The sequence below is a fragment of the Gallinula chloropus genome (genome assembly GCF_964237585.1).
Source record: "Gallinula chloropus genome assembly, chromosome: 17".
Taxonomy (NCBI): Eukaryota; Metazoa; Chordata; class Aves; order Gruiformes; family Rallidae; genus Gallinula; species Gallinula chloropus.
This window is the reverse complement of record NC_140102.1, coordinates 8,204,880-8,231,935: the sequence shown is the minus strand read 5'-3', so window position 1 is coordinate 8,231,935 and position 27,056 is coordinate 8,204,880. Positions and strand designations below refer to the sequence as shown.

Sequence of the window (27,056 nt, the reverse complement as noted above, 5' to 3'; positions counted from 1 at the left end):
AGCATACTCTCATTCTCTATGTGATTTCCCTAATCTTACCTGTATTTTACATTCCCTTCTTTTTGTTAACACGTAAGAGTAATCTGCCTTTCTATGGTAGAAGGTCTTCTGCTAGCTGCAGGGGTTAGGTACCATTGTAATCCTGACTGTAAGCATTCTACTTGTCAGCATATACTAGTAAGGCAGTACAAATGCAGATTTCTGGAGAAAATATAGTTCTTAAATTAAACAAGGCTACTCTAATTCCCTTCACAAAATATTGTTAGTTGCTAAGTTTTCATTCAGGCGGGTTTTCTTCTTCCATCTGGGCACAGAGAGTGTGCTCAGAAAGAACTGGACATTTTTCAAGTACATATTTTCGGGAAGAAATTTCCTAGCTTGACAAAATATCTTGTAGCTGCCTTTTGTTCGGAGTTGAGACTGTGCCAGCTTAATTGCCAAGCCAGTAGATGTTAGCCACTGGCAGTCAGTGCAGCATAATTAACATGCTAGAATGATGTCAGATCAACACAGAAACATCTGACAGTGTTGACTGCAGAGTGCTTCTGGTTATTGTAATCATAATGAAACTGTTACAGGCAGCATTGTGCTGGTTTATAGCAGCTAATCTACATTGTATGAGTACAGTAAGTTATTAATTGTAAATTGCAGTTTTCTTTTCTGAATTACAATTGTCAACAAAGCTTTCCCTTTTTGGAATTTATTTCCCAAAACTCCAGCTTGCTTTGGGAAGTCCACACCAAAGGAGTTACTTAAAGACACTTTTAACTTCACAGTTTGGCTGTACAATAAATGAGCTTAAAACCTGTTAGGGTGTCCATGCCACATGTGTATTCAATTTCCCTTTGCTTTTTCTAAGAAAGACCTTTCTCCTCTTCATCAAAACATGTTCAAGTCGGGGCCAAATGGGAGAGCTTAATTTCTCAATTCTTTTTGTCTACTATTTCAATTAAATATGACAGTGGATTGAATAGGCTGCCTCAGGAAATTCAAAGACAAAGCCTTGGCTGAATCCACAGCTGGAGTCTGCTCTACTTCATGTCTTGCAGTGAGTGCTATTCACCCACAAATTAAACCATTTGCTTGTTTCCTCTACTCTTCCTTACTTTGGAGATTCCTCCTTCCTTGTTTTCTCTCTTGGTCTCCTTTGGTGTCTTACATTCTTCTGTTTAGTCTGCAGCCTTCTGGTCCCCTGTGCAGGGATAATAACCTTGAATTCAGGTATCAAGCTTGGAAGCCATTTCTCCTCCAGACTGTTAATTGAGGCTTTATCTTCAGCAAAACTGTCACCAAAACTCTTTGATCTACTCTGTTCTTCTACTAAGACAGGCTGAGAGAGTTGGTGGTGGTCAGCCTGGAGAAGAGAAGGCTCAGGGGAGACTTTATAGCGGTTTCCAGTACCCAAAGGGGACCTACAGGAAAGCTGAGGAAGGACGACTTGTAAGGGCATAGAGCAATAGGATGAAGGGCGATGGTTTTAAACTAGAGCAGGGTAGGTTTAGATTAGACATTAGGACTAAGAAACAAAAGCATACAAAGAGGTTCGTGGCATTCAGTCAATAACTTCAGTGCTGCCATCGTGGGGGTTTTACACAGCAGTTACAGGCCAAACTGTGCAGTTTCTGCCCAGGCTGACCAGGAATGGGAGTGATTCCTGAACTGGGGCTGCCTTCCTTTATCAAGGAATTTCTCCCCTGGAGAATATAACCAGCTGCAACCAGTGTCCCCCCCAGTTGTGAAGTTCATAGAAAAGAGTGTTGTATTGTCACTAAATCCAGGATTTAATTTTTTTTCCCCCTCCAAGATTGTTTCATTACAGATTTTTTGAAAGTTCACCTTTGCCTCACATTTAAAATGAATAATTTTATACTGTTTGTGCAATACTTACAAGGTGACTTCGGTTACCCCATGAAATCTATTGTGAGATAGGGATATCCGTAGTATACTGGAAAACAAAATTAGGTAAATTAAATGAAACTCCCTATTAGCCTATAACATGACAAAATTCCTTTTCAAAATTTGCATAAGAGGTGATCAAGTGCTGTGTCAATTTAATTGAGTGTGATGAATTTGTAATGCATATTAGGCAGCAAAATTTTAAATTACGTTTTGTGTAAAAGGTGTCCATGTACAGTCTTACCACTGTGTAAATTCATGAAACTCTGTTGTTAGCAATGTCTTTCTTACTACATACACCAGTGTTATTTATATATATATATATATATGCACCTGTGTGGAATTAGAATCTGTGTATGCATTGGTGCTTGTCCATTCCTAGATGTGTATGGTTTTAATAAGAACTATTAGGAAAGTAGTACTAGCAGCTGTCAGCAGGCTCCCGATAGGAAGATTATTATGCATTAACTTTGAAGAGGTAGAAATGTATAATTCATGGCTATTTGGTGGATTTTGCAAATCTCCTGGTTGTATACAGTTGCTAATCTGTATGACATGATGGAAAACAAATCTTGGAAATACTGTCATTAAGGTTTGTGGCAATCAAGAAACTGTAGTTTAATGCAACTTTTCTGTTTGATGTTTTGGAGAAAATCCTAGCTGTATATTAAAAACACTAAACTGTCTGGGCTTTGTATAAATATTAATTTACCAAACGTACAAAAGTCTGTGACATTTCCTTGAGCAGAACGGATTAGCTTTAATTTTACATACTTGTGTGATAGCACATTGAAGTGAATCACCATATGTTAGCTTTCATAGTTCTCTATTTCATACATTTTCTTCTAATATGTCATGTCTTTATCAGCACACTAATGCGGTCGAGGAAATAGGTGCATCTAGTTTGCCAAAGTTAGCTCAGCCACCGTTTCCTTAATAAAGATTTCCATCTCTGTTAGCGTGGAATGACTTGAGCAGCACTTTATAGCCTGTTGTATGTTTTCGGTCCTGACATTTTAAGAACCTGCGGTTCTTATCTCTGACGTGTCTGTGTGCTGATGCATTGGCTCTGTACTGCTTTTGTAATATTTATATAAAATTTATTGGCAGTAACTGCTATTACCCAGAGCATCTATTTTGAAAGGTCTGTGTTATCTTTCCCTGTTGACTGAGCTGCTCAGAGGGTTTTGTAACTTTCTGGGCGTTTTGCCACTGCTTCTGTCCGAACTTTGTCCACATTTGTATCAGCTGGTTTAGTTAATGGTTGCTTGCTTGTTGTTAACATGCTGATTTACATTATAATTAAGAATGAGTAGGAGTTTATAAGGGAACTCAAAGCTCATAAGTAACACAAAAATAATGCTCTTTTGAATAAATTTCTAAAGATAATTGAGTGTAAATATTAGAATATCAAACAGCTTGTAGTCCGCCTCTTTTGATGGAAAGCCTTACAATGAGTGAACAGTGTTGCTGTTATTTAGTGCATCGTGTGGTAGCTGTGTTTGTGTCACATCTTTAAGAGGAGAGACCTCACTTCTCGTGACTGCTTCATATATTCTGATGCAAGTTGTGACAGAATATACCCATATACTGCGTTGTATAATGTAGATAACTCACGTTTGCCATCTGATATCTTATATAAAAAGAGAACTCTGTTGTCAGTCAGAATATCCTACATTTATCTGTGAATAAAATAGCAGTTTAGGAAATAAGGATATAAGGTGAAAGAAGGAACTTTGAGAAGAACATTCCTTCTCCTCACCTCCTTGTCTCTTAGTTAAGTAAATCGCAGCAGATGCAAAGTACAGCTCAAAGAATACTATTCAGCTCTGCCTACACTTGTGGTGATTTATCTGTGACAAAGCTCCTGCTGAGGAAACCGTACAATGAGAGAGTGTGAGCTTCTTGCAACCAGTATGGAGCAAAATGGGCAGACAAATTTAACTTGGTACCAAGTGAGCTGTTTTCCACTGGTCTCTGCTGTTGGTGTAATCTTGTTGATAGGAGTTCTGCTGTCTGCAACATGCTGCTGTAAGTGTGAGAAACGCACTGATTTGGGGTTGTAAGTGCGTGGTGAGGGCTGTAGCTGTGAATCTGCAGGTAATTTTTATATTCCTAAATAAATTACATCATCTAAATTCTTTATTAGTTATTTTAGTGCCAGAAATGCCACGGAAACACTCATCTGAGTGACAGAAAGAGCCAAAGATACAGGCTTTCCATTCATGCCCTTGGCAAGATTTTGCAATACGTGCTTATGGTAGTATTGCGGCTGAATTGCAAAGCAGTCTGCTTGTCTGTCCACACCATTTTATTGTCTCTCTCACTTATTTTGGACTTTACTACTTGCCAAACACTTGGCAGTTTTAATTGCACCTATTTCTACACACAGGCAAGGAACCCACTCAGTGCCCAGACGGTTTCATTAGCGGTTTTGTGTAACACTGCCTCTGTGTCACTAATAAGCGGGCTAACACAGTGCAAACCAAAGGCTGAGCACGTCCCTGGAATCTGGTGGATTTACCCATGCTTTACTCATCTTACACAACTGCTGTGCTGTAATCATTTTCAAAAACTGGGTGCGTGTTCAGAAGCCTTTTGAGTAAGGGACCAAGAAAGTATGAGGAGTGGATTGCCAGCGCAGTTCAGGCTTAGTGGATGATGCAATGTAAGACATTAGGAAAAACAAATGGTAGGACAGATTGCTGTGGTGCTTTTCATCATGCATGTTGTGTAAAACTGCTGGTCACTGCTAGGTAGACATGCGATGGTGCAGCATCAGAATTTGTCCCTAAGTTTTCCTGTAGTCCAATAAGCTACTCACATTCTCATCACGTTATAAAGGAGTTTAATAACTAATTGCGTTCACTGGAATAGGGAAAGAATGAAATGGTGGTTGGGTTGCGGTTGTGGAACTCGCTGAATGGCAAGAAATTGTTTGCTGATGGATGCTTTACTTTCCCATGCGTTTTGCAGTGTCAGTGTCTTGATGTTCTGTTAAGTTCCTTCTTCTGAAAATATTTATCTTAATTAGTTACTATAGCTAGAGACTAATTGTCTCATTTCTTTTTTTTAGTCGTTTGTTGGTGAGCAAACATGAAACTGCTCAGAATCTTTAACACTGCGACTGTGGGTAATTAGTTACAAGTGAGCGATAACAAGCAATTTGAAGAGGCATTACAGGTTTTTCTCCACCTTTTTCATCTGAGAGCTGTAAGATACTTGATTAAAATCAGAGATAAAAGTATATCACTGGAATGAAGCAACATTTTTGTAATGAAGTAGAGGCGTTTTATTAAAGGTGATGTGGTCCAGTGAGTTTTTTCCCCTCTCCCTCTGCCCCACAGTGCAGTTCATGTTGTCAAATGGGCTGCAATCAAGGTCTGGAAAAGGGACTTTGCAGTGTAGCCATGAGCCTCAGCAAGCGTCAGGCTTCCCAGGGTTTTGGGCTCAAGGTCTCAGCTGGCATCCACCGATATAAACCAACACTTGGCTTCCCAGTGTCCGACTGCACCCATGTGAACGTGCTAAGCCAGGCCACTGTCCGCATTAGCCGACCCAGACAGCACATTACAAACTGTCACTCACAAGGCGAGGTAGAATAGTACCTGTCTTGCAGGAGGAGGGAGCCTGCATGGTTTGGAATTACTGTCAGAACTCCTGCTGACTCATCTCCGTTTTATCCACACTGTGGATTGTGTTGTATTGGCCATGCAGCCTCCTCTGGACTTGCCTTGATCACCTGTTGTGATCTGATCTTCTTGCCAGAACTTGTAACTGCACGTGGTATTGAAAGTTTTAACAAAAAAATAAAGAACAAAACGAAACAATTACATTTGTATTGAAAAGACAAGTGTTTTTTTCTTGATTATAAACACTGAATTTCAGATTGTACAAATGCAGTTATTACTAGAAGATGACCGGTGATAGTGTGGATAATTATTTCCTGAAGTACCTGATACCTCACGATAATTTATACATACATATTTTGTGAAATAGGAAAATGCAGTTTCTTCGCAGATTATGTGATAGATAAAGGTTAAAAGGCCCACAGACACACATGAAGGCTGTAGTGGATCTGGGTCTTACCCAGGGTGTCCCAATTCAAGACAAATGCCTTAGGCTGCTTGTCTTCTGGACTTTGAATCAACTAAAAGAAAAATACAGGTAGAAAAAAAGGAAGGAAAAATCAAACAAAACATTTTTTTCCAGTACTTTTTGTCTGTGACACTAAACATAAATCATGAATTATACATGGAGAATATTTCAATAAGATACATGAAATTAGCCTGCTTGGAGGTAGTCATATTCTTGTTATGAGCCAAAAGGTAAGAGAATCAGGCTTCAAAGAAACCCTCATCAGACGTATAGTTTTGTTTTAGCACCTGCTTGGTTACAGTGAGTCTGAAAGGTTGAGGTGTTTTTCCTTACTGACAGATTTCTAGGGCAAGAAATGGGAATTTTACCTGAAGCTCAAACAAAAAATGAGACATTGAGCTGTTTCTAGGAATTTCAAAGGTGAATGTCTTCCTGCCCTAATTTCTCTTATTTCCTGCTGCTAGAAAAAGAAAATGTCAGATAGGATGAGGTGTATTTCTGTAGCCACAGCTGATGCTTTCAGAGTTGCTGGATAGTCCTCCAGGTCTGCATACTGAAAATGCTACATTCTATGCTTATGAAGGAAACCTTTTTGGCTTTTAAATCCATGAATCAATGAGGAATTAAGTATATATTGGAGAAATGTTTGATATGTGTCCATGTGAGTGGCACTGGGACAGAAATCAAGAGGATTGGGATAGCTAGTTAGCCAAACGAGCTCATCCTTTGGAATTTACTTCCCGTGCTCCAGTTCTGTGGAATTTTCTTGGGGTTTCAGGTGATGGTGGAATAGGTGTCAAAAGTAACATTTTTTTTGTTACATGAAAAGAAGGGGAGATCCAACTAACAGGTTTCCCCTGCATTATGTAAATGTTACCCATTATGTTAAAATAACCCTCTGTTCCTACTTATTCAAGATGGAATAAAAATGTCTTTTTCTTCTGTTTCTTTGTTTCTCTGACAGAGTTGTCATCGAACCAAGGGAGAGTTTCTGTCTTAAAGCCACCAAAAGAAAGGAACGCTGTCAAAGGTACTGTGTTGCCAAGGCTCTTGAGTATTTTGCTGCTTTTTCTTTACGTCATTATGTACATTCTTAAGTCATTGTCCTTTTAGTTTTTTAAGTTCTCTTCACACCTCTCAAGTTCTTTAGTTTGCATGCTACTGAATGCCTACTGAAATTTGGTTTAAAACAGTGTTTGAATGGTTGAGGGACAGAAAAAAAGGAAATACCAATTAAGTTTTAAACCTGTGTAATTAGGACAGGAGCCTCTGTAATTTTATATTCACATTTACAGCAGGTGGACTCTAAACATTCACTCCCTGTCCCATTCTCAGCTTGTGCTTGTGCATTCCTAAGTTTTTTCTGTTCCTGAGCAAGCTAGATTATGTGGTTATGTCTTGCATCCCACCTCTTTCTGCAGAATGAGCCATACTCTAAAGATGTGTCTTCTGCCCTCCATTCCCTCCCTGCAAGCTATGTCTTAGCCTTTCTTCAGATGAAAAGGCCGGTCCTCTGGTTGCTTAGAGGATGACCACAAGCATTTTCAGCTGCTGAGAATTTGCCTCAGTATTTTTGTGTGTCTGTTTTAATTCTGTGGGCTTGGTAGTGAAAAATGACATTAAATATTAATGTTCTTTGTTGTTTGTTGTCCTGAAATACTACTCCCTTCTTGTACCACTTCATTTTTCTCTGTGTAGGTGGATTATAGTTTTAGCCAAGCATTCTTTGAAAATAATCCTCTGACTAACACGTATCATGTACTGCTTTTCACAAAGTTCATTCCAGTTTTATTTGATTGTTTTTAGATTAAACTTTACTCCTTTTATATGTATCAAAACTGAAAGTGTATATAACGCATTTGAAGTTTCAGAGCTGTTTGTAGGAAGGGTCCTCAACAGAATTAACATTGTCTGAGTTCTTGCTACTTACCTCTGGTACTTATATATTCTTAATGAAATGAGCTAGAAGTGCTTATTATAGCTGGAATACACTCCTATTTCTACAGAGCAGGATTTTTATTTTGAAGTAATAGATTTTGTTGTAAACATCTGAGGTTGCTAGACAGTTACAGCCAAGTTCTTATTTTTCTCAGTGCAGTTATCAGCAGAATGGTTATTAAAAAGTGTTGTTTTAACAGTTAGTTCTTGAACCAGATCTTCAGTGATCTGGAAGAAATATTTCTGCTTCCAAGTAACTGTAATTAGGCACAAGTGATAAATGCATTCCTGGAAAGAAGTAGTATTATCGATGGGCAATAAAAGCTTCAAAAAGCATTAAGATTTAGTCAGAGATGCAAAAGTAGGATAGTCTTGGAAGGGGTGAGGTCAGTGTCTAACTACCTGGAAGAAAATTATCTGTCCAAAAGACAATTGATTGTGACCCCCTAAATCCAATACTTCCCCAGTTCCTCCTGATTCTCGGATCAGGGTCAATCTCTGCACAGATGATGTAGCTTACATGTGCCACTTTCACAGTCAGGAAAATAGGGGAAAGAGAAAGAGGCTATCCTTGGAGATTCAGTATATATATTTTACATACACATGCATAGATATATATATGTGTGTGTGTGTTTCTCCAGTGACGTCTGCCATCCTTTCAGCTGCATGTAGAGCCAGAGGGAGACACTGCACCCCTGTGCTGTGGTGGCAGCTGTAGGGTTGCTGACTGATAGCAAGGTGTTTGACTGTGTCTTCTGAGCCACTAAAGGAAGAAACTTGCACAAAATTTCCTAACTGATACGAGAAACAGTCAGATTATTCTAGCCAAAGTTTTCCTGAAAGAGAAATTTTTGCCTGAAGATAAGATCTAACAGGGAAAACTTCAGCCCAGATGTTTAAATTTTGATAGAGCTACAAGCTGATGAATAAAAAACCTCTTGTAATAAAGACATGAATCTTAGTAGGGAAAATTGCTACTTACAGTGATGTAATACAATATTTTTAAATAAATACATGAATGCAACACTTTGCAGACTAAGCACAGAACTGCATTTCTGTTCCATGCAAGTGAAGATCTGAATGAGTAAATGCTTGAGTCTGGAATCATCCATGGGTTACGATGGTATCTTGATTTACACAATAATATGAATGAGACATGTTCTGAACGTATGTGAGGCCACACCTTAAGTGCTCCTCACCATAAGAAGGACATTGAGGTCCTTGAAAGAGTCCAGAGAAGGGCAACCAGGCTGGAGGGTAAATCATATGAGCAGTGGCTGAGGGAGCTGGGTGTGTTTAGTCTGGAGAAGAGGAGGCTGAGGGGAGACCTTATCACCACCTACAACTACCTGAAGGGAGCTTGTAGAGAGGTGGGCAATACTCTCTTCAGCCAGGGGACAGGTGATGGGACAAGGGGAAATGGCACTAAGCTGTGCCAGGGCAGGGTCAGATTAGATATTAGAAAAAAAATCTTTTACTGAAAGAGTTGTCGGGGCCTGGAAAAGGCTGCCCAGGAAGGGGGCTGAGTCACCATCTCGGGATATGTTTAAAAAAAGAGTAGATGAGGTACTTAGGGATATGGTTTAGCATAGGACAGGAACAGTTGGACTCGATAATCTTAAAGGTCTTTTCCAACCTAGTGATTCCATGAACATCATTCTCTGCAGGCTATTTTGACCATCAGTTTAAGCCCAAAGACACAATATGCTTGGCTAATAGAATGGGAAATGCTTCTAGGTGGTAAAGATGCCTGCTTTGAAGATTCAGCAGTGTCTTACACCTGCAAACAGAGACATTAAATTGACAGCACTTGTGATGCTGTTTCTGCCCCTCAAACAGGCAGCAGTGCTCTGGAGCAGGACGTAACAGAGACCGTTCTGTTGGCAGTGTTAGAGAGACGTTATGTGCCAAAATCCATCATATGGAATGCTGAGTCTCTCTAAGACTGTCATTAAAACATATCTGTTTTTCCTGCCTTTATATGCTTATGCACGAGTTGGGTGATTATTCAAGACATCAGATGAGCTAAATACTTTTATTTTGCGCAGATATTATTTATTAGCTTCCAAATGCATGTTCACCTTGTAACGGTGGTTTAATCAGCACAAACTTGGATTGCATCCTAAACTTACAAGGGTAAAATGAACTTGGACTGCATTTTTAATTTACAGATGCTGAAGCAGGGAAGGGTCTATCAGTGCCATCTTTGAATCTGCACGTACAATTGCAGAAAGCAGATCTGTAGTTTAGGTCTAACAGAATGGTTTGCTTAGTGCTTCAGGCTTCTGAATTTAGCTTGATGAAAAAAATGCTTGATTTAGAATGAGACAGATGTTACTGGAGAGAATTAGAGCTAGTGGGCCTCATCCTGTTTCTTCCCTCTTTTTGTATTGCTTTAATCTACTCTTCATTGATACTGTTCCTGGGTTAAAGCAATGTAAGGTCAAAATCTGGTTGCTTTTAATGAGAGGGTTTGAATTATGGGAGAGTAATGCAGTAGGATTGGCTGGTAAGCAGCTAATAAAGTTCATTTGATTTAGTAGCTTCAAGAATTAAACATGAATATTGACATTTTTTCTTTCCTGTTTATACTAACGTTTTCAGTTCCCTGGTGGAGGATAGAGCAGCCACACAACCCACCAGACATGGCTGTGAGTTAAACAAGACACATTTAGAAAAACAGGAGTGGGTTGGGGTTTGGTTTGGTTTGGGTTTTGTTGTGTTGTTTTTTTTCTCTCCTGAAAGCACTAAGAAAACCACAGGGAAGATGCTTGTTCTGAACACATCAGAACTGTGATTTATTAATTTCTTTCCTAGCAATGCCATTTTGTTTATTGATGTAAAATGCTATGGGAGTTAAGTATTTGATTCATATGGGTTAAAAGATCTGTTTCCTTTTGATGCATTTATTTGCACTAATCTTAAAAGTAGGAATCGGAAATACCCTCATAAACCCTGAGATTGGAGCCCTAGAATGAAAAAACATTTATTACCCAGGAACGTAGCTATGCAGTTTTATTAGCCTTTCTTCTACTGTAATCTATGGATCTCATTTAGCTGCATGCAGCCCTGTTCTTCTGAAACATAAAAGGAAGGAAATCTCTCAATAGCCTGAAATCAAATTATCTCTCTGTGTTAATCTACATGTAAAACAGCCAAGCCCACTTCTTTTAAAGAAAACAGTTTGACTGATAAGCAAAACCAGACTGTGCTGTGGATACAAGAATTAAATGGATTTTTAATTTTTTTTTTTGGCTGCAGAGTACTATTTATAGCATCAATTAACTCCTCATGGTTGGGATAAATGTTTAACACATCTGTTGCTCAGCTTAAACACTCACTGTTCCATGGGGTCACAGCTGGATTATTTTTCCCCCTCTCCTCTCAAACCATGTATGAAATGACCATTTCCTACCCAATGGCAGTTACTAAATACCCTGCCTTAATACTGACAGCGTTACTGCAGCATCTGGAGCAGATGGAGCAGGCTGCTGGTCCACCTAACTACAGAGCTGACCTGAGCTTTGTTGCTTGCCATTTTGTTACTTATTTTATCTGTTAGAAGATAGCACAATAATGTCTTTTACATCAAGCTGATTATGACCATTTGCAGGATTTTCCAGCCTTGCTGTAATATTTCAGTTTACCAGTGAGAAACTGGGCAGGCTATGGAAATTGCTGCCTACCCACTGGGGCTCCTGTTCCTGCATTTTGTGAAATGGAGATTTAATGCTTGTAAATACATGGTTGTTCTCAGCTGTACAGTTTCAGACTGCAGCCCTGTCAATAGCTTTTCTCTTCTAATGGAAGCCTTTTACCAAAACCCAAAACATCCAGAAGCCAGGAAAAACGAGGATACTTGTATATCGTTTAGTGAAATAATTTTAACTGTTCTGTGGAAGTAATTGCATGAGGTTCTAACTGTTTGTTCATGTGATGGGCTTATTTATGACCAAATTGGATTGTGTAAAAATGAAGCCAGGATTTACAATACTGGAGGAAGAGCTAGGAAATGAAGTTATGAACTGTGCTGCTTTTGATCTTTATATTTTTTCTCTTTCTCATTGAAATAGCCCTGTTCTAAGAATAGATGTATTGATTTTTGGTGGCTCTGCTTGCAAGGTATCCTCTGCAGTAAGGAGATACTTTTGTTGAAAATAAACTGAGACCTGGTCCATCCATACAACCCTACGCGGACAACAATGCCTTGATAGTTAATTTAATGCCTGGTACTCTGTGGCTTCTTGGAAGACAGTGTTCCAGTAAAATGGTTATAGAGGAATTTTCTACTCGATGAAAGTTTGTGCAAATGTGTTTCTGCTCACAGCAGAAGCGTGGTGGCTGAAGGGTCTATTGATGTCAGTGAGAATCAACTTGGGGTCAGAGGAAGTGGAGAAGCTTGGTACACATAGCTTCTGCTAAAAGCATCTGTGAGAGTACTTGGAATCCTGAATAATCATGAATCAGAAAGGGACCACAAAGTGCAATCCATTTATAAGTAGAAGTCTTTATTGATTTCCATGGGAGAGACCTTTGAAGAGTCAATGACATGCAGCAGCTTTAGGATGCAACGACACATTCTAGGTGTTAGTGATTGGCCTGTGACCTCATCAAGCTGGTAGCAGTCATGTTCAGAAAGCTCCAAGGCAGCAGAAAAGGTGTCAGAGGTTTGAGAAGCAGCAAATTTACCATTCATACTCCAAAAGAGATAGCAAAGCATGATGATGTTCATTGCAGCTTTAACTTCCCAGTTGAATTGCTATAGAAAAACAAAACCATAAAGGAAAATATAAAAGTTTCTGGCTTTATGTAAACATCGGGCTGTTCATTATAACGTACAGTACTGAGCAAATGGAACTGCTGAAATCATCAGAACATTCTGAATTATTTTCATGAGATGTGTGCACGTCATTCAGCTCAGCTGGTTACTTCAGACTTGGCTTCCTAAACCAGAAGGGCGGGTGTGTGTGAAGGGCTGTCTCCCAAATGCTACCCAACTGAAGTAGATAAATAGAAATTAAGCTGTGCAAAAACAAGGATTCTCTGTGTAGGGAACGAAGTATTAATGATGCTAATATTTTCATGGTTGTGGCTGAGTTGACAGAATTAACACTTATTGAGATGGAACAATAGCAAGGGATTGTAACTGCCGCATTTCAATTCAGCAGGCGCCTACTGAAGTCAGGATCAGCCATCTCCTCCCTGTTCAAGAGTTTTGAAAGAAACCTGTTCCTCCTAGACACTCATTTGCAAATCCATGGGCAGTGTTTGCTTACAGGGAGAATTTACAGTGCGGGGTGTGAATTTATAGGCTATCGCACACCCCATTAAACCTTAGCGTGGACACTTTGGAGGTGTGAGGTAACGTGATGCCACTTTGCAGTGCTGTTTTATGCTTAATTAACACAAACACTGATCTTTGAAGGCAGTGTGGCATAACGAGCCCTCTGTGATGGAAGACTTCAGCTTACTCAGTGCAGACAAGTTCTTTGGGTTTGAAGAGCAAGAGCTCTACGTCAGAAAGGGGTTATGTGTTCTGGTTTATAAAAGGTGGATTTCAAGGACAAATGGGTTGGGTTTTTTTTTACATTGGGTAAAACTAATCACAGGCTAAAACACTTAAAAAATTACCTTTGTAAAAATATATCAATTTGAAGTTTAATGCATTACTGAATTATTTATGCTATTATATGTATGCAGTTGTTATAAAGGAGTCCTGTATTGCTCTAATTTATTTTCCTTTCCATTTGGGAGTACAGTATAGCAATGGAAATGTATCTTGTGAGGGAAACAGAGTTACGGTGTAATTAAAGCTGTGTATGCACACTGTGTCAGCAATCCCTGAAAAAACTGCATGAAATTTTGGAAGAAAACCACAAAAAATTCCTAGTAGCAACCTGCTGAAGTGCAGAATCCTTCCCAAAGGGAAGCTGTAGAAAGATGACTGGTGTCATTTAAACATGTGCTGATTAATCCACAAGAGAGATTGTGTTAGATATGTGCAACTTCTCTGTTAGTTTTGGCTGAGAACTTACCTTTTTTAAGCTAATGCAGCACAATTTCAGTACTTTCACTTAAGAGGTTATTTGAAGTATTAATTTTTAAATGGACTGGGAACCGTTACGCTGGGATTGAAGATAACAGAATCACAGATTCACAGAATCTGCTTTGGCAGGGGGGTCGGACCCGATGATCTCTCGAGGTCCCTTCCAACCCCTACAATTCTATGATTCTGTGATTCCTTTTGATGCCCCCCAGGATCCCATTGGCCCTCTTGGCCACCAGGACATACTGCTGGCTGATGGCCAACCTGTCACCCACCAGCACCCCCAGGTCCTTCTCCACACAGTTCCTCTCCACAGATGCTGTGGTGCTACTGACCAGAGCCAGTTCTCTGGTGATTGAAGTGTTGGAATTGTATTGCCTACACGTGCATGTGTGTCTGGATTCCTCTGTTGGTGTTTCCAGACACAGATTGTAGTACAATACGCTGCAAATTTCTTTACATATATCACTTATTTCTACAAAATTACTCCTGCTGGATGAAAGTACCTACTGACATAAAACCTTAAATATTACACACTGACATTTCTTCTTCAGTGACAGAATTGGTGAGCTGCAGTGTTCATTGCTATTCCTTAAGGCCCAGTGTTCCTTCTCAAGGAGTTTTCCTGTTAGCATTTCCTCTGCCCTTGTTCCTTCTCTGGTTCAAGCCTTATTTCACAGACTGCTTCTGTCCAAAGGAACAAAAAAAACCCTGGCCAGCTCTTTTATTTTCCTTTTGACACCAGCAGAGTCTGTCTGTCTGTGCTTATGAGAGAACTATATTGAAATAGCTTTCTTTGTGAACTCCTCATTGCTATTCATTGGTGGAGATTGTCACGTAAGGGTCAAATTAGAACTCAGTCAACCACAGCAGCAACAAGAGGAGCCAGGCTCAAGATAGATTTTGCCATAAGGTCTGACAAGCAGTTTATTTGGAATCTGTTACGTGTTCTATATATACATATACATATATATACACACATATATAAAAAAAATTATTTTCTAGAGGGTTGCTCTTCTGTCTGTAAAAACTGAATTATGCCTAATTTATTCCCTCTGGTCATTTACTTGAGAATTAGTCTTTCACTCTGCCTCCTGACTTTCATCTTTGGGCATATCTTTGCACTGTTTTGTTACATCTAAGAAGTTTTGAGCACAGAATTTACTATTTTAGTTTAAGAAAAACAAGTTTTCTGGCATGATGGTTCCCTGCCCTCTGAGATTGGATCCATGCAAAGAAAAGATCACATTTCTGGTAATTTGGCTGAGACACAAGAAATTATGTTTATGCTGGCTTCAGGAACGCAGACAGTACCTGGTCAAGCATAAAATCTGATGGGGCAGAATTACTCTGAAAACGTACTAAAACATTTGAAGCAGCAAAGTGCGTTTGTACTGGCTCTGCATTTCATGCCGTGTGGTCGCAGCATTTCTGATGTGGTGATGGCTTAAAACTGGCAGTGCTGATTCACAGAACCATGCCTGCACAAAACAGATTCTGTTCTGTACCTCCTCCAGTAAAAACAGGTACTAAATTTGCAGTTGCTGACCCAAAGAAGATTTGATGCTAAATGTTTTAAGACAAAACAGATCAGAGATTTATAGAGCTATGCAGACAACTTAATATCCCAAAACTTACTTTCACTTGGGTTTTGCTAGGATTAGGTTACAGGCAGGTAGGACAACCAAAGTTGCTGTAAGCTATTGTGCAGTGTAGTCTTTCAGAAATGAATGTACCCTCTCCAGCAGGTATCCAGGAAATGCTCTTGAGCCATTTGGGAACTTGCATATCAAACATGGGGCTTAGAGTTGTGGGCCTAAATAATTACTCTAATTTCTGAGAGTGCCAGGTGAGGCTTCTGTGTTTTAAAATGTTTGGCTACAGTATCCAGTTTTGAGCATTCGAAATTCTCATTCCAGTCCAGAGTTTTCCCTGATTTAGGACATTAACAGCAAATCTCACAGGAACATGCAAGTATTAATCACCAATAATAAATCAAATTAACCAGTTGTTTGTGGTTTTTCTTCCTCCAGGGTCTCCGGATTGGCATCTCTGAATATTGTTTCTTTTTCCTCCAAGTTAGGAGAAAACCACTATCATAAATTTATAAAATATAGCGAGGAGAACCCTGGAGATAGCTGTGTACAGAAGAGGCTGTCATACCTTATTAACTGTTTTCTCTTTCTCTTGTAGCTGGTTCTGCTTGAGGCTGCTCTCCTGCTTTGTCTCCACTTGCCTAGTCGTAGTGGGTGATGTCACTGCAGCTCTAACACTCAGACCCCAGTAACCTCTAGGTGTGTATCACTCATTCGCTCTGCATGCTTCCCAGTATTGCATGGGGGGTAACAGTCATTTTATTGCTACTCATCTCTTGTGGCACCTCAGGGTGAAACTGTGGTTAGCATGTGTTATGCTTCAGTTCCATAGATTATTTAAGCACAGTTTTTGCCTGTATTCTGATGGTTTTCTGCCTTGTAGAGCACATAGCTACTGTTTCCATGCATGCTCCCAGGCCTTCATGTATGCTCCTACAGCTGGTGGTTTGCTGTATGTACAAGCTTCTTGTTGCTCATCATAGTACCCTCTCCTGTCAGCAGGACCTAGTGGACTTGAACTGGGTGGGGAGAGAGCAATAGTGGGACAGCTGTGATCAGTATTCAGACCATTGGACATGAGAAATCTCCTGTGTGCCCCGAGCACCAATTCCCCTCCTGCTAGGAGAAGCCCCTGAGATGTTTTGTAGCTGACTGGTGGACACTGCTCTCTTAAATGCAGCTCACTCAAGTACCTGATTGCCTCAGGCAGGCAGAATACTTGGAGAAGTGCAGGGGTTTGGAGGTTCTCCAGGACTGTTAGGATGTAGGTGCTGAAATCTCACAGAACTTCCTCACACACACACTCCCCGCCCCGCCAAGCGTGTTTTAACAACTCTTGACTATCAGCTACCTCCTATATTCACAAAATTAGTGTTCGGAGTTAATTTTTTGGCAGAGTGCCAAGTGACCCCAGCCATGTCAGTGTTTCCAAGAGCCTTCAAACTTGGGCATGAGCTGGGGTATTAGTAGTGTGTAGGAGCCCCTTCTGGGCTCTTTGCACAGGGCTGTTTTTCATCCCTGTTGAGCGCATAAGCTGTATTGACTTACAGGCGGCCTTTTGATGCATTAGTTCTTCATATGAACAGTCAGAAAAAACACATCCCCTCACTTTGCTCTAACTCTAATGCAACACTAATATATTTAGAGTCACGTAGGCAGGAGAGAGATTTGCTGCTGTCAGCATAGCCTTTGACACTCTGTAGGCAAGTGTTTGCTGTGTTCAGAAGTGCAGCCTAAGAAATAATCTTTACCTGGCTGCTATAGGTCTAATATTTTCATTTATTTATACCCTTTTCAATGCACTTTAATTTATTTACAAATGGTAGCAAATTGCAAGTGGCAGCCTGAGTAACTAACTCATGAGTCAGTACTTTTATTTTTCTCCTCTGGTCTAGACTGCTGATAATGTAAATTGTTGAAACCCTGGGTAAATAATTGGGAGTGCAATCAGCAGCAAGCAAGTATTTATCTGCTAATAAAACATTTGAAATGCAGAAGTCTGTCTTCGTCCAATAGTTCTTAAAAGGCAGTTATTGGTCCTGCTGCTGTTTCTGCATAGCAATTAGGGTTTTTATGGTCACTAATTGTACATCTGAAAATTTATACAGTTTATTTTCTGCCTGTGTTTTTCTTTACACAGAGAAAAGCAGCACAGTATTTATGGTTGTAAGGAGGTTAACGTTATATTTTCTGCATGGAGGTCTCTGTAGCTCTCCAGAGGTTTGTACCATTTATAGAACCCACATTTTCTAGGTTCTCTCATGTGTGGCATCAAGGGCTTATAGCTCATTAAGGATTTTCTGAATGGGATCTTTGTCACATTCTCAGAATGTGACTTGAAAGTTATATACCAGCTCAGGCATCAACTGTGACTTTTATTATTAAAGCAGTTACTGCTTCAGAATCTGTATTAGAGGAGGTGCTTCTCAATTTTTCATGGTGCTGTTGGTAACGCTTCCTCTTAGAACAGAAATTTGCATTATATATTCTAAAGGGAACCTGCTTTATTTTGTTTTAAATTGTTACTGTAGTTTACATCTTGTCGTCTTCTTCCTACCTCCCTACTCGATTCACTTTTTGAAGTTAGTCCACAGCACTATCCAGCCCCTTGGGCCCCCAAAGCATAATGGCTCTGTCATATCAGTCACATGTGAGAGCTGCTTTAGCTACAGACACTGAATTGCCTGAAAGATGGGCCCCTGCAGGCAGTGACTGAGGAAACTTGAGTTCCTACTCTGCAGCACCTCTGAGGAGCCTCCTGGCTCTGTTGGGTAATCCCTGTCCGGTTCCGACTCTCAAATCTTGGGCCTGGAGCATCTATCCCTAAATCTGAGAAGTATTTGGATCTGGGTATCAGTCAGGCTATTCCCTATGCTTATGTTTTAGCATAGGGACAGTGATAATTAGTAACCAGGTAGCTGTCTTGAAGATTATAATGTTAGAAATGCTCCCCACACCAACCCCTGTGTATGTCTTTCCCAAAATACGACTAGTGTCTGGGTCTGTGAAGTCCCACTGCTTTCACACTCCCTCTAAGGAGTCTGTGAGCATGTCTGCACTACTGGGAGAAAGACAACAAACAGAGCTGTCTCCATCTGTGCAAAGCAGGGAAGCACAAAAGCCAAAACATGCAAGTTGGTTGCATATGAGCCAGCTCAGGTCCAGAAAGCCTGGCTGTGTTTTTGTGTAGCTCTGCCAGGGCTAAATCATGCTGAGATGTAGCAGGTGAGTCATGCCATCCTGTCCTGCGTTATACAGACTTCCACTGAATTGCTCTGCCCCTTTAGATAGTTGTGATTCTCCTTTGCAGGAACCAATGTACTTCCTGAAGGTTTTAGAGACTTTTAATAACCTAGCAAAATAAGGTTCAGTGTGGAAGGTCTCTGAAGTTGACAGCTTGGTCTCCATTTGAGTAGCCTGCAACATCTGGAAAACCCTTGGGTGATTTTGGTTTTCCTTCAGAATATCAATAGAAGAGAAATAAATGCATAAATGAGAAAAGTCCCTCCTGCTTACTGGTCTCAAAACATGACAGGCTCAAAGCATGGTTATGTCTGAATCGTGATTAATACCCGTTAATCCTTATACTGTTTCCAATGTGATTTCAGATTCCTTTCAACAGCAGCTCCCTAGTAGTTAACAGTGACCACAAAGCTACTGGCAGGTTATTTCCCATGAAAGCAAGGCGTATGTCATTAGGTTTGGGTCTGTTCCTTCTGCCCCAGTATCTTTTGGGCCTGTTGGGTGATTTCAACCAGATGTAAGAAAAGAAAGGAGACCTCAGGCATACTTAAGTGTTTCCAACAAACTATGTGTAATCATACAGCATTTTATCTACTAATACCCCTCTTTTGGGATCAGAACAGTTTATGACCATGTTATCATTAGCTACAAAAGAATGAGCACAGGCGATTGACCTGGTAGAAGTTGCAGTCATGATAAATGCATCAGTGGAGAGCGTGCATCTTCTAAAGGCACTGAAGGGTGACAGGCAATGCTTCAGGAAACCAGGGCTTGGTATTGTTGGTGCTTGGGGAAATCCTTGTTGATAGGTGGAAAACAAAGAATTTCTGGCAGCAGAAGGAATCACACATCGAGGGACAGCTTCTAGGGACTTAACTCTTAGTGCAGAATATGAACTGTCTTCAAGTGCAGGAGCTGGAGAAAATTCTGCCTCTGCTCATGTCAGAGGTGCTGTAAGTAGTTCAGTACTAAACAGTAGGCAATAAACTTGTTACTTGATTAGCTTCAGTGACAGGGGTCTGTTGAAACCACCATTTAAGCTTACATTATGTTACTGATATTATACTCATGGAAACATCTTAACTGATGCTTGCATGATATATCTATGGAATCAGTGGGGTGTTTTGCTGCATGCATGGTACAGACTAGAGAAGACGTAAGACAGAAGATATATCACATCTAGCTTGTTTCTGAGCAGCTGTTTTTCCTGCATTGAGGCACAAGCAGTCCTGTGTGTTTGCCATGGAAGATGTTTGATTTTGGCCTTTTCATTTGCATTATCAGCAAACAGCTGCATGAAGGACTGTCCCATCGGCTCCCATGCTGAAACCATCGAGTACATTTCAACTGCAATTGCACTGCCTGCATTTAAAAATACTTTCCATGTTATGGTTGAGTCTTGTAATTTAAAAAAGAGAACTATTTTCAGCTACTGTCTACTAAATATGGGGGGAGGGTCCATTCACTTAGAAAAAATGAACACAACAGTTTTCTTGTACCATGAAGGTTTCTCTTTGAAAATTGTGAAATCTCACTTCTGCTGCTAAAGACAAAAGTTCTGGGTGTCTATAGCAGGAAAGGTTGTGTTCCTCATCCCCTCCAAAGCCGTATGGTTTTTTAATATAGTTCTTTTAAGTACATTATTATTTGCACAGTGAAATTAGCTTTGCAAGAGGGATGAAAACGCCTGTCAGAGCAATTTTAGCAAAAAGATCAAAGGAATTAAATATAAATTCTCTCCAAGGTGAGCATGCGGGTTTTTTCTTTTTTGAACTGAGAAGCCTTAGATTAATTACTTTTAATTTAAAATTAAATCAATGGATGGAAAGGAAGTCTTTTCAAAGAGAAGTGCAGTTTGCTTCTTAGTGTGAACAGTACTTTAGCAGCGTGACTAACTGTGCATTTTTATTCTTGACCTCTGACCTGTGTCCTCCCCACCCCTCCTTCACCTAACCCTTTCCATTTGCCCCGGTCAGTTAACAGGCGGGAGCATTTGAAAACAATCATGGATGACTATGATATCAGGTCTGCTGCCAGCATTTTAGCATCTGTTAAGGAGCAAGAAGCTCGTTTCGAGCGGCTTACCCGTGCACTTGAGGAAGAGCGGCGCAATGTCTCCTTGCAACTTGAGCGTGCCAATCAGCCAGCAGACCGAATGAGCATGTGCAACATTGGCAATGGGCAGCCACTGGCAACCGCCTGGCAGCAGCTTGTACTGCAGGTAACAGCCTGCTCATTTTACCTGTTGCTAGAGTTCACCTATTCCAGAATTTCCCATTCCAGAGGGTCAGGTACATCTTGTATGTGGTCAGCATTTCATTCTGTAGCTTGTTTTCTGAACCCCCAGAGTTGGCATGCTTCATTGATTAATTTGGTAGCTCAGAGTTCAGAGCCTTGGCTGGGAAGTTGCTTTTACTTTCTCTTAGCTCATTTAAAAAATGTACAAATCCTTAAACCTTAAAGACAGATCTTCACACTCCCCTCTAAATCTATGCACTTGCTGTAAGTATGGTGCTGTGCTGGTGATTGAAAAACAAGGCTGAATCATAATCTCCATAGCAAACAAAATTTCCATTAGAAACAGTTGGACTTTGAATAGAGGGAGCTGCATGAAAAGCAGGGATTTCCCTCCTGCAAAGTCCTATTGTGTGTGTAGGGAGGGCTTCATAATTTGTTTCTCATGTTTATTGAATTGATAGACTTTATTTTAATAATGCAAACTGGCTTTGTGGTAGCCTTAGATTTCCAGATACTGTTTTGCTTGATGTGTGTTCTTTAACTGTTTAAATGTGCCGTGATAAACTACTTACATCTCTAAATTACTTAAGCTAGCAAATCACTCTGACATGCAAGGTAAGTCATGCAGAAGCAATAGCACCGTTTGTGAAGGTCTGTTTCCTAAGAAAACACTGTTCAATTCAGAGTGAAACTCGGGGCTGTGGGGATTTCTAGAAGTTGTTTTCCAATTACACCAGACTGTTCTACAGTTATACCTGCGTTGAGCTGTGCTCAGGCAAACTTTACATTATCTCCTGTTAGTGCAGCTTTCCTCATAACAGCTGCCACCTTGCTGTACATCCAGAGGTTTGAATATGGGACTTGATGTGAAAGGAGTGGCCTGCACTGGTTTGGCTGAAAGTCTGACAGTAGGTGGTAGGAGCTGTAGGTTGTTCTCCTCCTGATGAGCAGCTGGGCTGGGGAGAGGGGTGATGTGCTCACGTTTTTCTACAAAAAGGACAAGTTCACCTTCACTTTTTCCGAATGACTTTGTGCAAAGTGCCTGATTAATAGCTCCAGGATGAAATTCCTTATCCACAAAACTGATGAAGCATGAGTTTTCTGCAGCGTTATGGCTTAAAGGTGTAACTGCTTCCAAGAAAACTTAATGAAAGAGTAAGTTGCTGGAGGTCTACGTGCCTCATGGAGAAACAGTGCCTGGAAGGGAACTGTTAAGAACTGATGTGAGGTTATTTGTGTGAATTGTCACTGAATGTACCAGGAGCCAAATTCCTTCCTGACTTACCAGCATTAATTAAAGAGCGTTTAAATGAAGGGTGAAAGCTGTGCATTCAGTTTTACGCAGAATATAGGAGGATTTCACCTTTACTGTCATATATTGCGTTTCATTGTTATGAGTGCACAAAGCAGCAGGCCCTCTGCAGTCAGTAAGGATTGCTCAAGCGCTGCGGTGAAGCGCAGCTCTCTGGCGCTGTGTTTCACTGAGGGCTGGCTGGTTTCTGCTTAACCACCCTACTCAACCTTTTGCTGTAAGTAGTATTACAAAATAACTCCAGTAGTAGCTTTTTCACGTGGAAGTTGCGTAGGTGGTTACATGTGATGTAGTTATTCTGAGTAGAATTTGGGCAAAAAATGAGGGTTGAATGCCAGGTAATCTTCAGTGACCTCTACAGCCAGGCATCAGTTGTCCATGGTGTTTGTTTGATGAAGTGGAATCTGTCAAAGGGATTTGTTAGGCAAGTGTGTATGGATGGGGCTTTGTTAACAGAGCCTCTCTCAGTATTTTTTTGCAATATACGCTCCCAAACTTGTTCCCTTCTTAGAAAATCAAGCTGATTTAAACAGGAAAACAAAACCAAAGAAAAATACTTTATAGGCAGTGTACCAGATGTATAACAGTTTTCTGAAGTCTTCAGAAGACAAAATCAAGGTCTTATGCAAATATGGATTCTAATGGATTCATTCTGGATCATTCTGCTGGCCACTTTTTTTATTTAAATCCCAACTTTAACCTCGCTCCATAACAACAGCCCCTTGTCCCAGGCAGCCTGTTCCCCACTTCTTTCACTTCACTTAGAGGGAGTTCTGCCTGGTCGGTGTGAGTTTCGAACGCTCCAGTGGAACATGTGAACTTGTTGACATTTGCTGGGAGCGTATCTGGCACTGGCTCTTTTGGCCCCTGACAAAAATACTGAGTCTGCAAATGAGGTCAGGGATGTGCTGCAATTGCCAAAATACGTGGGCCTAGGCTTGTTAATTTTACATTAAGAAAATGCAGGAGATTTTTCTAAAATGTGTCTTGAAGCCCTTTTTAATGGGGGAAATTGATTACTTGGGCACAAATAATTAATAGTTTGTTCAGATATTAATTAGAAATAGCTGAGATGATTCTTTAATGGGAATTTTTCCCAGAGGAGGGGGTTCTGGGAGATAGTGTCCTCACAGTAAGTGGTCCTAAATGTTGCTGAAGTGTCTCCCGTTCATTAGGGAGAGCCTTTACTTGAGGTAGTGGCCAAAGCATGTGCCTGGTACAGAAGACAGTGCCTGCCAAACCTTCTGGGTGCGCGGAGGTTTTGTACCCATCTCTCCTTCCTGCAAGAGGCAGCCATCAGCTGCTGCCATGTGGGCAGCTAGCCTGAGCCAGCAGTTCCTGGGGGACAGGGTCAGCACTGTTCAGCACGTGGGCAAATGTCACTTCTGCCCTATGTAGCTCCCCCAGACTTAAGGGCTGCCTTCAGCTAGAGTATTGCTGAGCGTACAGCCGGTGCCATGAGCTAGGGTGTTTCAGCTCTGGAACTTCTGGAGCATGTGCAGTGTTATACCTGCTGCAGGGTGTGAAGTGGTCAAAGGAAGTGCTCTTCCAGAATAAGAGTCCTCTGGACAAAAGGTCATTACTCAAGGAAAACCTTTGCATGACTCTGAAAAATGTAACATTTGATTAAATTTTAATCTTAGAGCTTTTATCTGGTTAATAAAAACCTCCTAAAAATCCTTCCCTTTTTCAAGGATGTTCTTGACTTCATTCCCCACTCTGGCTTTGAGTAGTGTGAGCCCCATGATCAGCCATCACTCTTTGGTTCTGGAAGTGAAATCTGACTGCACTACACAGAACAGAGCTGTACATTAATGTCAATTTGTGTTTGCTTCTCTAATTTTTGCAGTAAAGAGCGCTTAAAAAAGAAAGAGGAGTCTTCTGCTTGCTTCATTATGCCAGGCTGTGGCATAATGAGCCTACCAAGGTAGGCATGGTCCAGTAAGCTCCTAAATCACTGGTGAGCAGCACCTCACATGTGTCTTCTACATGTTCAAGTATCTGGTTGATAATGTTTTCTTAACACACTTGATAAACTTTAATGCTTTTCATGTGGGGGGTACTTTGTTTCATCTACCTGGTTCTATTTCACTTCTTTTTAAAGCAGCTGCCTTCTGCTCTTCACAGTGGGAACTCAGATTGGCCAGGGATCTGAAAGTGCTTGTGGAGGGTGTGCTCTATAGTGGGGTGAGTGCACAGAGCTCCAGTGCTGTCACAGGATGGGATGGCTACCCACTCACAGCATAACATTTTAATAATAGAGAATATTCTCTTTTTATTTTTTTTTAAACTTTTATTAAAACATTAGACATGTGAAACTTGGTAAACATAAGGGTATATCCTGAGTTGGTTTAAATTGGCATGGCTCCATGACTTTCAGAGAAGCTCTGTCAAGTCGGATCATCTGGGGAGCTGAACAACGTTTGCATTCAAGGATTGGTTCCCGGTTGGTGTGCATTGACAGTTTCCATTCCCAGTAATGTTTCATAACAAAAATAAAGCACAGCATTCAATAAACACCTTTTGCCAATCAATACACTGTAACAATACCCTGACTTCAGTGATCTGGCAGTGGCCAGTGTGAGGGGTTCCTGTAAAAACAAAGGTGAATGGTATCCCCTCCTTGCAGGTAGGAAAGCTGCGGGCAATGCCAAATCGCACATTTACTAACAACAGAAACCAGCCTCTTGCATTCTGGTGCAGTCTGACTTATCAGAGAGACTCTTTATGCCTGCAAGAAGTAACAGAAGTTGATCTGAGAAGTCTCTGCATGAACCAAATCATCTGATAACTAAAAATATGTTTCCTTTGACTGTTATTTCCATTCTTTTAGGTTCCCTGTGATGAGTTTGGGGTGGCTTTATGTTTGGCTGCTTTTTTCTGGTTTAGATCTGTCATCTGGTACATTTGGCTAAGGAGGTGCTGGAATAGATTAAACTCAAATTGGAGATTGTGTGTGTGCATATATACTAGCATAGTACAGATATTCCCACATACTCTCTACAAAGCCTGTTATTAAAAAAGCCTACCTGCATAAATTCACTCTGGTGTACTTCTTTTTGTTCTTAGTATGATCTTTTTGTTTAAAACATAGTGGTATGAAATTGGTAGTCTTGCTGCTAGTTGTATAGAATTCTTCTCTACTTTATGGAATGCTTTTTATACGTTGAACAGCAGTTCCCTGAGCAGTAAATAGTGATGGAATGACGGCTTATGGGGTTTGTGGTGTGTCTTTCAGAGGTTGGTCAGTCAACATCACAGGCCAGGAGACCTATGGCTGCAACTCTGGGGTTAAACTGGTGTTACTGACTAGTTTCTTCCCTCTTCTAGAAGGAATAAAATAGCTTCTTTTGTTTTCAAAAGCATAATACAAGTTTTGGGTCATGTTTTGACTTACAGCTTCAGCCAGCTTCACTGATAAATTTTTGACTCAGTGTTAGGCCAGGAGCTTCAAAGGTTTCATCCTGTCAGTGTGCTCTGCTTTTTCACACCGCGTGAGAATCGGGCTTGCTGAGATTCTTCATGGGAAAGTCAGCGAGTGCATTGTATGGGCTGAAATTTCTAGTAATCAAACCAAGCTGAATCAGCATGATGTGATACCGATGAATATACCTTAATATCTCCTGTTTATGTTGCTATTACACCTAGCAATATATATTATTATACAAGCTTCTCACTTGTCACTCGTAAAGCCAGCCCTGTATGTGATTGTGCAATCGCAGTAGTTACCCTGGCACGAATACAGTGTCGGAGGCAGAGCTGGGCTTGTCTGTACCTTCCATAACAGTGTGCACAGTAATTTGGTCCCTCAGACGTGACTGAGACAGACTTCTCTGGAACAGGGCTTGTGGTTATGCCATTTATAAAGGCTTATTAATGATTCACAGGAGCCTGCTCTACAGTAGTTTTGTACTAGCTTAACTATTTGACTACAGATTTGGATTGTTCTCCTCTCTGTTTTTCTTGAAACTGAGAGAATATAATTAGCATGATGCCAGATATGGTAAATTGTACAGTTAGAAATCTATCTTGTGTAAATGCTGCTAGTAGATTCTTCCCTTCCACGGTGCATGGCCATCCCAAAAATGGTGGAGTTGGAGCAGTGCAAAAGCCGTTCTTCTGAACAGGCGATAACAACTGGGAAACAGCTTCAATAATTGGATTGATGAGGTTTTTGAGTCAGCCTTTTTTTTATTGTGACCACGGGTATTCATTTGTTAAGACACATAGTAATAAACACACACTCAAAATTCTCTGTCATGTTTGATCACTATCCTACATCTATAACTGCTGAGAGCTTTTCTCATATGTTCCTCCAGGTCTGCGATATATTTAACCACACGTTTTCATAAATTGATATATAGTTTTGGTGCTGATGTTCCCTAACTGGGTGCTTAACCAAGATATTAACGAAACAGAGTTGAAAAGAGGACAAGAGGGGTCAAGTAAAAATTAAGAAACTTAGAAGACATCACAGAATGGTGGGTTGTTTTTTTTCTATTAACGCCTCCCCCAAATAAGACCTGCAAGTCCCTTCCCAACAAATAATACCCCAGAAGGCCATCTTGAAATGTCAGTAATCAACTAAGATAAAATTCGCTGTTTTATTTATTTTGCAAATGCAATTATAGCTGTTCAGGGAAAATCAGCTGATGGAAAAAAGCTGCAGGATATTTTCATACTTACAATT

General features: G+C 40.5%; 1 protein-coding gene across 1 annotated transcript in view; it reads left to right on the top strand.

Moving 5' to 3' along the window:
• Positions 1-20,821: 20,821 nt before the first annotated feature.
• ARVCF (ARVCF delta catenin family member) overlaps positions 20,822-27,056 on the top strand; it is a gene marked incomplete at both ends in the record, with an annotated part of 159,706 nt that continues 153,471 nt past the window's right edge. Inside the window, one exon of the mRNA XM_084271971.1 lies at positions 20,822-21,037. Coding sequence (XP_084128097.1) covers positions 20,822-21,037 — 216 coding nt within the window. The remainder of the gene's footprint in view (positions 21,038-27,056) is intronic.